The following is a 14,242-nucleotide window of genomic DNA, read 5'->3' on the forward strand; positions in this document are numbered from 1 at the left end:
AGCACCTGGAACAGGGCCTGGCAAGTGGTAGGAGCTCAGTGGACATTTGCTGAGTGGAAAGAGGACGTGGAGTCCAAGGGTGTGGCTCAGGGAGCAGGATATCACCCTGGTGCTCCAGGGGAAGAAGCGTAGCTGTCTTGCCACTAGAGGTCCCCACAGCCTCATAGAAAAGCCTGAAGCTGTTTCAATTGGTGGCAGGAACATTGGGAAAAGTCTTCAGATTTCTTTTTGCCCCTTCTGCACCCCCATTCTTGGCCTGATGTGAGCCATCTCCCTCAAAGCCATCTGGTTGTCTCACTGGAACCCTGAGGGCAAACGCAGGTCCGAAAGGTATGATCTCCAGGGCAGAAGAAGGTGGCTCCTGGGACCAGACCCAGCTGTGGAGTTGGAGAACTCCGATTCTGGGGGTAGACAGCCTCATAAGGGGAGCTGCCTTGACACCTACCTAGAATGGGATTCTGTCTTAACTAGTAGACGTGGGGAGAGGGGTGGTTGGAGTGACTGGCTGGTATTTGAACGTCTAGTTTGCTTCTAGTACTTACATGTTTATCATAATTATACTCCCCTTGTGAGGGGAACATTTTGCAGGGAAGGAGTCTGAAGTCAGAAGCAGTGAGGTGATTTACCCAAGGTCATCCAACCCACATAGGATAGAGCTTGAATTTAAGCCTAGTTTCATCTGGTTTTATCACCCTTCTGCTTTTCTCCACAGTCTAATGCCTTTTACTTAGGAGAGGGCGGTTGAGAAGGATGATGGTGACTGGTGGGAATGTCCAGTTGCTTTGCTTGAGCTGCAGCCCAAGAAAAATAAGCCCTGCCAAAGTCATTCCAGTCTTTGTGTTGGAGAAAATTCTTTTTTGGGACCCTAATAAATGAGAGGTGAAGGGAAACCGTTTGTATGGAAACCAGGAAGAGGGAGGCTTGAGAGCTGTCCACTCAGACCCTGTTACTCTGAACACCCCCTCAACAGCCCCGTCGCCTCTGGGCACTGGGCTTAGAGACCTACACTGGTTTTGCCTTATGTTCAGGTGAAAACGAGGGATTGAGAGAGGGAAGACTTATCAAGACCACATAGGTGGTAGACCAGAGCTAGAAGCCAAATCTCCTAACCAGTAATAGAGATTTTACTACATAAGCCTCATTTTATTGAAAAAAGTTCAGGGACCCCTGGGTGGCTCAGTCAGTTGAGCGTCCAGCTTCGGCTCAGGTCATGATCTCGTGGCTCCTGGGTTCGAGCCCCACGTCAGGCTGTGTGCTGCCGGCTCAGAGCCTGGAGCCTGCTTCGGATTCTGTGTCTCCCTCTCTCTCTTTTCCTCCTCTGCTCACGCTGTCTCTCTCAAAAATAAACATTAAAAAGGAAAAATAAATAAAAGTTCAACCTGTTTGACAACTGGACAGCTCCTAATGAAGAGCAATTATGTGTTAAGTAGTTGTTTCAGAGCGTGTTGCTCGTGGGCACCATCTTTGAGTGACCTCATACCCTGCAGAAAGGACTCAAGCCATCTTAGCCCAGCATGCTAGATCCCCTTTAATCCCCACGTAAAGGTTCATTCTCAAACTGCCTCCTCAAGAAGAGCTGCAACATCCTGAAAGTCATATCGAATAAGTGCTTAGAACAATTGGAGGATTTATCCTTGCCAAACCAGATAAAGATAAGGTTAAATCAAAAGGGACAGGAAGGGGGTGGGGTGGGGGCAGACCCTGAGAGTGCTGGTTGACTCCAAGATTCAGCAGAGAAGAATGGCTCTGTGACTGTGGGATGATCACCCTTCCTCAATTGTGGTTCTTTTTCAGAGCTTCTAATGAAGACAAGACTCATTGTTCACAGTCACTCTGCTGAAACTTGATGGTCCTCAGTTGAACTACTGTCTTAAAAAGGGTGGCATGGAACGTCTGGGTGGCTCATTCGGTTAAGCTTCTGACTTTAGCTCGGGTCATGATCTCTTGATTTGTGGGTCCGAGCCCTGCGTTGAGCTCTGTGCTGACAGCTCAGAGCCCGGAGCCTGTTTTGGATTCTATGTCTCCCTCTCTCTCTGCCCCTCCCCTGCTCTTTCTCTCTCTCTCTCTCTCTCTGAAAAATAAATAAAAATTAAAACGGTGGACTAATCAAGCCCTTGTTGGATGCTGGGTTTTGAGTTAGGCAAAGTTTCTTTTTTTGGTGGGGGGCACAAGTGAGCAAGGGGCAGAGAGGAGGGAGAGAGAGAAGCGGGGCTCACTCGGGGCTTGTGTTTTTACCCGAAGCGGGGCTCAAGCTCATCCAGTGTGGGACTCCCAACTCACCAACTGTAAGATCACGATCTAAGCCAAAGTCCGATGCTTAACGACTGAGGCGCCCTGGGCAGGCAAAAGTTCTTGAACTTTAATGTTTATTAGGCAATTCCCCTAGAGATTGATTTTTTTAATGTTTATATTTGAGAGAAAGAGGGAGACACAATCCGAAGCGGGCTCCAGGCTCCAGGCTGTCAGTCAGCACAGAGCCCACGGGGCTCGAACTTGTGAACGATGAGATCATGACTCGCGCTGAAGCCAGACGCTCAACTGACTGAGCCACCCAGGCCCCCCTCCCCTAGAGATTCAGATCCAGCAAACGGGTGGATGAGATCCAGGAATCTGCATTTTAAACACACCAATTCTGGGGTGCCTGGCTGGCTCAGTAGAGCATGTGACTTGTTAAGTTTATTTATGCTGAGAGACAGAAAGCGCAGGGGGAGGGGCAGAGAGAGAGAATCCCAAGCAAGCTCTGTGCTGATAGAGCACAGAACTCCACGAACCGCATGATCACGACCTGAGCCGAAATCGAGCCGGACGCTTAACCAACTGAGCCACCCGGACACCCTGAGTGTGCAACTCTTGATCTCAGGGTTACAAGTTCAAGCACACATTGAGTGTAGAGATTACTTAAAAGTAAAATCTTTAAACGTAAATAAAAACAATTCTGATGCAGGCGACTTGCTGATCACTCTAACGATCCTGAATCGTCCGTTTTTAGTTGGATGTGGAAGGCTTGCCTATGCAGAAATGTTAAGGGAACAGAATGGTGGTCCTCTAGTGCCCGCTATGTTCCTGACAAGAGGCCCGAGTACGACTGTACAAGGGAGGGCATGTGGTGCCGTCGGGCACATTCACGGGGCTGCAAGTGGATGCAAGTTCAACTCTAAAGAGTGCTCTCAGGTGTGCTGTCTGTGCTCGTCACTGGATAGCCTGGGTGACAAGGAACTTTGTATGGTTCTGACCGCACGACCCTACAGGAAGGGGCTGGACCAAATTACCTTCCTCTGTACCAACATCCCACTTCCCCATCCTTCCAGACTTACCTTGGGAACCGGGGAGGTGCTTTTTTATTCTTTCAGTCTTGCCCAAACGAGGCAGTGCTAATTAATACTTTTCGTCCAAGTGATCCAGCCCCTCTTCAATTCTTCCTTTCTCCTGTCTTCCCCATCCCCTACAGTTGAGTTTGCAGAATACCAGCATCTGTATGCCAAGCGTACATCAGAGGATGGAACAATGACAAGGTGACATGGTGCCAGTGAGAAAACCCAGTTGTTGACACCGTTTCTGATTTTCAGTGGTGAGGTCGTGGGGATCAGCCCGTGGCCTGGCCTGTGAAGCCGTTGTTCTTGCCAATTGACGTAGTCAAGCTGGGCACAAAAATTTGAGTGAATGAGTTCATGTCACTCTGAAGAGCGTGCCCTGGACCACCAGACAACTTCGAAGTCGACTGTTTTGAAAGGGTCTTGCTGGTCCTCTGGGGCTGGAAGTGGGGGAGGACTCACCGGTTTCCTGACTTTCCCATCGTTCTCATCTATTGAAGACCGTGTGCTAGAGATCTGTCCTAAGCACTTATTACATCATCATCTCATTTAATTCCACAAACCCCACAGATGAGAAGGACATCGAAGGTTATATATGAAAAGACACATATCTATAAAACGGCAGAACTGAGAAACGAATCCAGACGTTTGAATTCATCCTAAATTCTGAGACTTAGGTCTTCTGATTGGTGAGAACCTGGCTTGGGCCCTCCTTCTGAAACATTTACTGTTTGGACAGAAGTAAAGCCCTCCCCTCCATAGCACACATGTACCCACCACCCTTCCCAGAACACAGAGGAGACCAAGGGAGAGCAGGCAGCGTTTCTCTCTGTACAGTTTTTACTTTTTTATTTTTTGATGTTGTTCAGATGAATGACACACTCAAGTTACAAAAATGGGGCCTTAAAAGAAGCACATTGTACAATGAACAAGCAGATTGGAGTTAAGAACACTGAAACGCTAACCCGCTACCACGAGAAGAGACAGGGTGGGGGGGACAGGATGGGGAGGGAGGGGCTACCAACACAGGGGTCAGACAGAACTGAAAGTGGGGCTAACTTGCTGAGAACGGATGAAAGGCAGGTCTCCTCCAGGGCCTACTCAATTTCCAGATGCCCTTCCTGGTCTCCCTTGCCCACTACTAGCCACCTCCACCCCTCCCCATTCCAACCTGGTCATCTGAATGAGTAGGTGAGAGACACCCACCCCAGAAAGGGCTGAGCCACTCAGATTTTTACAAGGTGGGTGGTCATCTTGCCCTATTCCAGGCTTGGATTTGGGAGCTGGTGGTGGCAGCAGTGGGATAAGAAGCCAGAAAGGAGCTAGCAGAGAGAGGAGTTGATCAAAGATCAGGCCCCTGCTTTTCCCCCAAAGACTCCTTGCCCCTTTCCCACCCCACCATGATCCAAAGGCCCTCTCTACAAGTGGAGAGAGGCCCCCAGTCACCCTGCAATTATGTAAATAAATAAATACTGAGCCCCTGGGCTTGGAGGACAGGCTGGGGGAGGGGCAGCAGGGATAGAGGAGAGGATGGGGAGGCAGTAGGGAGGGATCACAGACATAGTAAATAGTTGTCTCCGTCCCAGCAACACTTCTTTCTAGATTTTGCTCTCCTTTTTGTGTTTGTTTAACAAGGAGCTAACATTTCAAGGACAAATACTTAAAAATATACATTATTTTTTCTTTTTTTTTTTTCGCCTTTGTCATCGTCATCTTGCTTTGGAGACTGCTGAGGTCAAAGTTCAAACCGCACGCAGGAACTGCGGCTTGGAGTTTTTGTGTATTTTTTTTAATTTTTATTTTTTAATTTTTTTCACTTTTTTTTCCAACGTATAAAAAGGTAGCGGAGTTGTCTGTGGGTTTTTTTTTTTTTAATGGTTAAATCTTTGGTTTGTTTCTTTTTTCTCTTGGAGGCCTTTATCTCTCGCACTTGCCTTTCCCACTCAGAGGCCAGTGGGGGCCCGCGTGTCTCAATCTTGCTCAGTCTGTCTCACTCTCTCTCTCTCACTCAGTTCCCCCTACCCTGGGCTAAAGGGAGAGAGAGGCACCCTGGGATTCGGGTGAGCCAGGAAATTAGTCAGGTCAAGAGGTCAGTCGCCTACTTGGCTAATCCCTTACCCTGTCTTCCCAGGGCAAGGGGCTTGGAGACCCTCTCTTGGCCCTCCCAAGGGAGAAGATGTCTGGGAAACTCATACCTTCCCCCACCCCCCACTCCTGATCTTAGCCTCAACTCATACAGGGTTTGGGTTCCCCATTTCCACCCACCCCCACTTATACCCCCAGCCCCTCCCTCCCATTTCCAGCCCCCACCCTCCCAGAAGAGAACAGAGAGAGGTGTTTTAGTTACTGGCATTTCTTTTTTTTCTTTTTTCTTTTTTTTTTTTTTTTTTTTTTTTTTTGGCACAAAAGGCCCACCATTAGGGTAGACCCATTCTCTGTCCCTCCCTCAAGTAGGAGGTCAGGGCTGGGGAGAAGAGAAATTCAGAAGGCTCCCCCTTTCTCCAATCCACTCATCTTCCTCTCTTTCTAGCCCAGGCCCCTGGCCCCCCACCTCAGACATCTCACCTAGCCCAGAGCCTGGTTTGGGGTCTCCCTCCCCATCCTCCACATAAAGTCCCCCAGCCCCCCAACTCTCTCGCTCACACACAGACACACGGACACAGGCTCTGTACAGACCACAAAATAAAAACGATGAGATAGTTTTGTTTCCCGGAGTCGAGACAGGGGGTACTGGAGTGGAAGGGGCAGAGCGGGGTGGGGGGCATGAATTCCCCCATTACCTTCCCAACCCTGGCTCTCTCCAGCCCCCCAGCCCCTTGCCCTGGCTGGCCCCCAGCCAACGATATTTGGTTTCCTTTTTTTAACATTAAAGTTCTATGAGGTATTTGGTGCCTTATCTCGAGTCCTCGGGGGAGGGGGGCCCAGGGGGGAGACCTGGGGCACACTTGCCCCTCCCTCCCTCCCACCCCCTTCCCAATATTTGGTTTCACAGCTGTAGTTAAAGCTTGGGATTTGGTTATTTTTCCCCTCCCAGGAATTTTCTTTTTTTCTTGTTTTTCTTTTCCCAGTTATGGGGGTTGGATGGGGAGGGTCCCCACCACCCCCGGCTGCACAGGGGTCCCTCCACCAGTGTCAGGGCATCGGCCCCATCCCTGCCCCCTGCTTCCTCCTCTCCTCTCTGCCCCACTCCCCCCACATCGGGGTGGGGGAGAGGTCCCAGGTGGCAGGACTTGATGGGGAGGAAGCAGGATGAAGTGGGTGGTGGTGAGTCCTGGATTTTCTTTCCTTTTTTTTTTTTCTTTTTCTTTTTTTTTTTTTTTTTGGTTTTTTTTTTCTTTTTGTGTGTTTTTTGTTTTTGTTTTTGTTTTTTTGGTCTAGAATCATAGTTTTTGTCTGAGTCATCTCCACCATGCCTTCCATGCTGCCTGTCTTCTCGGAGGGGTTTTTGGTCGTAATTCCTTTCACTTTGCTCTGCTCAAATGTCCTTCCTATCTGTTCAGGAGCCCTTGGCCCCCCTCTCCACCCTTGGGCTGGGGCCCAGGCCCTCTCGCCAGTCCCTTCTCTTCAGGAAATAAAAATGGACACACTCAGAGGTAGGGTAAGGGCAGGGAGTCGGTTCAGCGGAGAAGCTTACATTCCGGCGAGGACGGGTCGATGGCACGCCAGGCCCGGCGGTGCCAGGGCGGGAGGGGCGGCCACTCCGCCGCTGCCCAGACAAGGCACCCCGAGACCCCCCGAAACAGCCGAGTCTCTGCCGTCTCCGTGGCCCAGCCCAACAGTTTCATCTCCCGGGTGGGAGAAGGGAGACAAGAAAGAAAGGGAGAACGCTGAGGCCTCGGGGCCCAGGGCGGCGTCCGCCTCTCCTCCGAGTGTCCAGCGGCACCCTCTGGCTCCCGTGTGCGCTGCCCGGCGGGGGCCAGGCCTCTGATTTCCATGGCTCGCGTCCTTCACAGCAACACTTTGGTTTGAGGAGAGACACAGCAAGTGGGGATTGAGAGGGGTGAGAGGGAAGCGAAGGAAGAGGGAGAGAGGGAAGCAGAGAGAGAACAGACTGAAGAGAACAGAAAAAGAAATCAAAGGAGGAATCAAACCGCCCGAAAGTTTGTTCGTTTTCCTTCGTCCATTCTTTTTGCTTTCTCATTCCTTTCTTCCTGTTTTTTTTTTTTTTTTAAAGCTTTTTCAGTTGATTGGGGGGCAGGGAGCTTGGGGCTCTTCACCCCTGTCCCTGACCGCCCTCTCTCAGCCCTGCCCACCCGCTTCCATCCGCCCTGGCTGAGGGACAGGCCCTGCCCCAGCCTCCCCCTCCGGCTTTCCCGAAGACGACGTCCATGAGGTATTTGTGAAGAGAAAGAAGCGTCTGTCCTTCCATCCGCCTTGGGGACCAAGGGCCTGGACCACTGGCGCAGGGACTTGGTTCCACCTCGCGGCTCCTTCTTATTCTTGAAGAGTCCTCGTCTTCTTTCCCTTAAATATATATATATCTATAAATTCTTTTTTTTCTAGTTTTAATTTATTGTTTGTTTGGTTTTTTTTGTTTTTTGTTTTTTTGGTTCAAAACTTTGTTGGCCTCCACAATAGCAGGAGGGCAAAAGTGGCTCCCGGCGATGTCTCTCCTCTGTCCGTCGAGATGTGTCCAGGGCTGGGCAAACAGGGGTCCAGCCAACACTCGAGGGAAGTCTTGTGGGAGTGGTGGCCACCACAGCGCCCTCTCGGATGGGGACCACAGATCATGGCACTGTCCCCGCCACATGGACCCTGATGGGGATGCCACCTCGAGGAACCCCACCACTGGGGTGCGTGCGTGTATACATGTGTGGGGGGGGGGGGAGAGAGGAAGAGGCATCTGCCAGTATCAGAGGGGCACAGGGTGGGAAGAGTGAGGTGAGTTCTCTTTTTGGTTTCTGGTCAATGTCAAAGAACGTGAAGGATCCCACGGATAGGCACTGGAATATGAAATTTTTTTTTTTTTTTCAGGGAAACTGACAGACGAGGATGGAAAAAAAGACAACTTGAATGCCCTCACCTCATCCCCTCTTGCCTGAAGCTTCCACCTTCCCCTGGGCTGGGGAGGGGGGTAGATTCCAGAGCAGAGGAGGGTGACAGAGTTGAGGGGGGACATGTGAGAGCTAGAACTTCGCAAAACAGCCTAGCCCACCCTTCAAAGGGAAAAGGGGGGAGGTACAAGGGCTGAAAAGTCATCCCAGGCCTGCCCCTGAACTCTCCCCTGGCTGGGGGAGGGGAGGAGGTTAAAGCAAGACCCCCTGCCCAGGTGGGGAGAGTTGGGGGTCGAGGGAAAGGGGGGACACATGGTAGGGACACATTCTGTTGAGCGCAACGCTAAAAATTCTGTACATCCTTTGGATGAAGCTACTGAATATTTGGTGTAAGGTTGTTCAGGCCCTTTCTCTTTCACCTTCTGGAAAAGAACATTTGGCGGGTGGTTCTGGGCCCACCCCATCGGCCCCAGGCTGTGCCCCGTCTTCACTGGCCCAGGGCTGGGGGCTGGGGCTGGAGGCTGGCACATTCTCTTTTGCCTTCTCTGGCCCCCACTGGGGGAGGCAACGTTGGGGGTTGGCCCCACAGCCAGAGGCTCGGCGCGAGGTCCTCCCTGCAGAGGCTTCTCTGCCCCTGGCTGGGGTTCGTATTTGGTGTCGTAGCGGTGAGGGTGAGCACACTGAGGTCTGGCTCGCAACTGGTTTTTGGTTTGGTTTTGTTGGGGGATTTTTGGTTTTGGTTTTTGTTTTTCACCTCTGGTTCCTTTGGGGCAGCTGGTTTCTGTTGTGATTATTTTTGGTTTCTTTTTTGTTGGTTGGTTTCTTTCATTTTCTTTCCTTCTTTCTTTTTGTGTGTGTGTTTTGTTTGGGTTTTTTTTTTTTTGTTTTTGGTTAGTTGGGGTTTTTTGTTTTTGTTTTTGGTCTTTCCTCCCTTGTCACTCCTGTCCAAGGACCCTCCGCCCCACCACTGCTGGCCTCCTCGCCCTCTTCCCAGGCGGGGGACTGAGGTGGGGGTCAGAGGAGTAGGAGGGGAGGCAAGGTGGGCCCTCACTCGGGCTTGGACCCTGCCTCGGGGCCCCCGGGGCCTCCAGGGGTCTGTGCTGCCGCCTCACTGCAAGTGGAGGAGGAGGACGAGGACGAGGAGGAGGACGAGGAGAGGCCTGGAGACTTGCTGGAGATGGAGGCTGCCACGGCCGCAGCCGCTGCCGAGACCAGGCCCACGCCAGGCGGGGCGCTGAGCAGGGGCAGCCCAGCGTGGTTCAAGAAGAGCGGCGAGGTCACCAGGCCGGGGCTCCCCGGGGCCGCGCCGGCCGCCCCCAGCACCAGGTTCCCGCTGCCGTCAAGGCTGGTAAGGGGCAGGGTTCCACCAGAGGCCAGGGCTGGTGGGGAGAGAGAGAAGCTGGGCTGGGGGCGCCTTCTGGCATCCTGCCCGCAGCGTCCCCTGTCTTCCCATCTGCCCCACTGATCCCCATCAGCACCCCTCACACCTTCCCCAAAGGTGAGATGGGTATGAAGAGGCGAGCGATGCAGTGAGCAGGGGCAGGATGGCATGGCTGGAGCAGCAATGGGGGGGGGCTCGAGGCCCCAGGGGGCCAGGCTGGAGGCGATGGGAGTGACATGAGGCAGCACGCACCTTGGATAGTGGCCAAAGGGTTGTTGCTCATGAGGGCTGGACTCAGCCCGGAGCTCAACCCCACCATTGTGCTTCTGCAAGAGGCAAAGCAGAGGCGTTAGCAGGGGCAGGGACCCGCCGGCGGCAGAACTGGGGCGCGGCTCCCACCCGGGAAGCAGCGGCGGCGACCCCGCTTCTCTCCCCACAGCCTCCCTAACTGCAGCCGTCCACTTACCCCGTGCTGGGGTTCAGGCCCGACAAGCCGATAGCCGAGTGGCTGCCTTGAGGGCTGGGATTTGTGCTGTTGGTGGTGGCCGGGGGTGGGGGAGTGACAGAGGGGATGGAATTGAGGGGGGGCGCGGCCCCGCCCCCGCCCCCACCCCCTCCGGCTGTCCGGCTGGGGTGGAGCGTCCCCACAGCTGAGGATAAGGTAGTAACTGCCAGAGAGAGACAGAGAGATGGAGACTTGAGCTTCCACTCGTCCTCCTCAGAGGACCCCGGGTCGACTCCGGCTCGTCTTGCGGCCCAGCTCGTATCTCCTCCGGAGGAACAGACAGGCCTCCGGCCCTCTCTGCCCACAGCCCCGGTGACAGCAACCGCTAATCGCAGTGTGAGCAGCTGCCATGCACTGAGCCGAGCCCTGTGCCCAGTGCGCTCACACGGTGCGAACCCCGCCCCGAACCTCAGCGCCGGCTCCCCCTCTCCGGCGGACCGAACCCGGCGCCCTGAAGACCACGCCCTGTGGCTCCCTCTGGGGGCCAGGCAGGGGGTTGCGGCTGTGAGCGCCGAGGAGGACGGGGCTCGGAGCCCAGACTCAGGCCAGACAGCCAAGGCAGCAATTTCCTGACTGTTATGCCCCACCTGTACCCTTGGACGAGTGCCTTTACCTCTCTGGTCTTCAGTTCCCTGATGTGGAAAATGGGCATAATAATAGAAGCTACTTCATTAAAAGGGTGTGAAGATAAAGTGAGTTAATATTCTTTCTAAAGAGTTTAGATAGTGCCAGGCACACTCTTACTACTTTATAAACTTCCACTTATTATTTCTTAACATGAGAAAAATCAATATGGCGTTTTTTTTCTTTTATCCCTTTTTTACTTTATTTATTTCAGTAATCTCTACACCCAATGCAGGGCTCGATCTCACGACCCCAAGATCAAGAGCTACTCTATTGCCTGAGCCAGCCAGGCTCCCGTTACACATGCCCTGCCCCAGGAAGGCAGCAAGGGGGGCTTTATGCACAAGTAGCCGTGTGTATATGTATGTGTGTATTACACACACCCAAATACTTATACATACTCTTATATGTACATATTCACGTATATAGCTTTGTAGGCATTATACATTCACAATAATTTTATAAAAAACTGAGGCTCAGAGAGGTAAAGTCACTTCTGGAGTTCACATAGTTTAAAATGTCAGGAACAGAACCCAAGTTCAACTTTTAGCAACCCCAAGCTTTTCTCATATGAAATCCTGGAGCAGATGAAAGCTGAACTGCTCCCGCAAGGAGGGGTAAGGTCACTCTCTCCCCTCTGTGCCCCCTGCCTCCCTCATCCCCAAGCTCAGCCTTGAGGCCCACAGGCACCCTAAGCCACTAGAAAAACCGGTGCCTGCACTGTGTCCTCCCAATGCCCCCTCACGGGCTTCTGCCCTCCCTGACCTGTTGTGCTCAGACTGCTGGAAGCTTGGGACAATGGCAAGGTCCCGGCGCCCCCTTGGGGTGTGACCTGGGGAGAGAGGAAAGAAGGCATGGTTAGGCCACTTTCCCAACAACCCCCATGATACTCTCTGACGGTAAGACCCCCGTTCATCTGCCCCCAGGCTGGGGAGAGAAGGGGCTTTGGGCACAATGCTATGCTTGTATTATGCCAAGTTCTTTCCATCATATCTATCTTAGCATCTACCTAAGTGATCCTGAGCCACAGGGAGGAAATAATCCTCAACTGAGAGTGTTCCCCCACCTCTCTTCTGACACCAACCAGTTGCAGGTCTGAAGTGCACACGTGCACGTGTATGTGTGTGTGTGGGGGGGGGGGCGGTTATGATGACCAGGGGTGTCTCTGCATCAGAGTGTTGGGATGTCACATTGCCTTGATTTTCTGGAACCACCCAGCAGCCTCCTTCTTGGCCTCCGTGCCTCCAGTCTCATGCTTCCATCAGCTCTAGAAACCTCACTCTTAATGTGACCCTCTCCCTCCTCAGCTCAAAACTCTTCCTCAGCTCCTCACCGCCTAAGGTTCAAGTTCGAGCTCCTCAGCATGTTACTTGGGAGTCTGGCCCCCGCCTATCCCCTACCCCTACTCATATACATATACATTCCCACTCCAACCACATTAAATTGCACTGGAGTTCCTCAGATTGGGCTCAGCACACCCAGGCTTCCAGGCCTTTTTGCACAGCAGCCCCTTGCCTGGGCTTCACGGGGCTGGCTACCTCTCCCTTGTCCTTTATAACTCAGCTCGGATGGTCCCTTCTTCCTCCATACCAGGGAGGGGTGGGACGCTCCTCCGGGCCCCTTGTTCCTCGCTGTAGTGTCGCAGCCCTTTCCACACTAGATGCAATGAAAGGGTGTCCCAGTGTGTCTGATCCCGAGTGGGTCTGCGTGCTGCGGTGGGCCTGAGCATTACTCAGTATGTAATGCTGTCCCTGCCTGCCTCTGTGTGGTTGTGAACCTGTGTGTGGGGGAGTACCTCCATCCCCTACCTGGGATCCATCCCTGTGAGGCCCCGCCCTGTGATAACTGTTTTTGGCTATGTCGGTGTGTGTCTGTGGGTGCCTGCATCTCTCACATAAGACCGCGGTTCCTTGGAAACTGTGTCCCTGTGTGACTATGCTTTATCCATGTGACAGACGGTCCCCAAGGGTGAGTCTTCCTGCCTCCGTGCCAGGCACTGTGGACAACCAAGTAGGCCTGGCTTCACAGAAGCGCCTGCCTAGGGGCGGGGGTCTCCCAGAGCCTGCCAGAGCTTTATGCCCCCATCCCCCAGAAGCGTTCTCGGTACCAGATGGGGGCTGTAGCTGGCCGGCTTCCCCGGGCTGGGCAACATGGGGGCTGCGCTGCAGGGGTTGATGCGTTTTTCCTTCTGGCGCCGGTTGCAGAACCAGACGCGGATCACCTCCTTCTCCATGTGCAGCTGCTCCGCGATCAGCAGGATCTCCTCTGAGGTAGGCTTCTGGTTCTGCGGGCAGAAGGGCTCCGTTAACCGCAGGTCCGACCCCCTCCCTCCTCGGCCCCCATCCCCGCCGGCCGTCAGGGCCGCCCTGGAGGCCGGGGTCTCACCGCTAGAAAACTCTTCTCTAAGGCGAAGCGGACGTTTGTCTCAATGCTGGTCCTCTTCTTGCGTCTCCGGCCGGGGAGCCCGTCGAAACCCAGGCTGGGGCTGCTCAGCTGGTTGGGACTGGGCAGACTTGAGTCCACAGACATAGTCTCTGTGCCCGGGAGGAGACGGGGAGCATGAGAGGGCGCCTCCCGCGCGCACAGCCGGCCGCCCGCTCTGGGAGCCCCAGCGCAATCCCAACCTGCGTCATTGAGCCACTTCTCCAGGAGGGGCTTGAGTTTGCACATGTTCTTGAAGCTCAGGTTGAGGGCCTCGAAACGGGAGATGGTCGTCTGGCTAAAGTCGTTGCCGTAGAGCTTGCCCATGGCCAGGCCCACGTCACCCTGGCCCAGTGGGGCGGGAATGGGAAGGCGTCAGGGCCAGACCTCTGGGCCACACCCTGGCCCCGCCCACCAGCCGACTTCGGCCTCTCGTCCCGCCCACCACCTGGCCACGCCCCCCGGCTCAGGAGTTGGGTAGCCGGTGCCCAAGAGAGGCGTGGCCCGTGCCTCACCCACCACCTGGCCAGGCCCGGTCACCCTCTGCCCATAGCCCGTCCTGCCCAGTGGCCCCAGACCTGCGTGAAGCCCAGCTTGATGCGGCGCTGCTTGAAGGTGCGGGCGAACTGCTCCAGCTCCTCCAGGTCACTGGGCTCCTCGGGGTGGGATGGTGGCTCCAAGCATTTGGGGGGCTGCGGGTGCGAGAGGTGCGGGTCGGGCAGCGTGGGGCGGGTCACGGCCTGGTGGGGTCGGCAGGAGGGTGGGATGCAGGGCCGAGGACCGGGATGGGGCTCAGCAACGGCTGCACGGTTCCCCCTCCCTCCTTCCCTCCCTCCCTCCCTGCCGTCCAGCCTCTTCCTGCTCACTCTCCTCTACCTGTCCCCAGGAGGCTGATCCACACTCATTGTCAGTCCCCAGCAAAGAGACACTCTGCTTCTCCACTAGGGTCCTCTCCCTGCCTGGAACTCTCTGCACATACCCCCACCCCCAGCCTGCAAACTCCCAG

The 14,242-nt window shown here is 54.2% G+C and overlaps 1 protein-coding gene across 9 annotated transcripts in view; it reads right to left on the reverse strand.

Moving 5' to 3' along the window:
* Nucleotides 1–9,169: 9,169 nt before the first annotated feature.
* POU2F2 (POU class 2 homeobox 2) overlaps nucleotides 9,170–14,242 on the reverse strand; it is a 73,628-nt gene continuing 68,555 nt past the window's right edge. For 3 of the 9 annotated variants that reach the window (XM_043598768.1, XM_043598766.1, XM_043598769.1), the window contains 8 exons: nucleotides 13,815–13,976; nucleotides 13,440–13,581; nucleotides 13,201–13,349; nucleotides 12,923–13,099; nucleotides 11,581–11,647; nucleotides 10,153–10,354; nucleotides 9,939–10,012; nucleotides 9,170–9,684 (listed from right to left, as the gene is read on the reverse strand). In XM_043598768.1, the coding sequence (XP_043454703.1) occupies nucleotides 9,353–9,684; nucleotides 9,939–10,012; nucleotides 10,153–10,354; nucleotides 11,581–11,647; nucleotides 12,923–13,099; nucleotides 13,201–13,349; nucleotides 13,440–13,581; nucleotides 13,815–13,976 (1,305 nt within the window). In that variant the 3' untranslated portion in view covers nucleotides 9,170–9,352. The remainder of the gene's footprint in view (nucleotides 9,685–9,938; nucleotides 10,013–10,152; nucleotides 10,355–11,580; nucleotides 11,648–12,922; nucleotides 13,100–13,200; nucleotides 13,350–13,439; nucleotides 13,582–13,814; nucleotides 13,977–14,242) is intronic. The other 6 variants (XM_043598773.1, XM_043598767.1, XM_043598775.1 and 3 more) reach the window with 5 other exon arrangements.

This window comes from Prionailurus bengalensis, chromosome E2 (assembly GCF_016509475.1).
Source record: "Prionailurus bengalensis isolate Pbe53 chromosome E2, Fcat_Pben_1.1_paternal_pri, whole genome shotgun sequence".
Taxonomy (NCBI): Eukaryota; Metazoa; Chordata; class Mammalia; order Carnivora; family Felidae; genus Prionailurus; species Prionailurus bengalensis.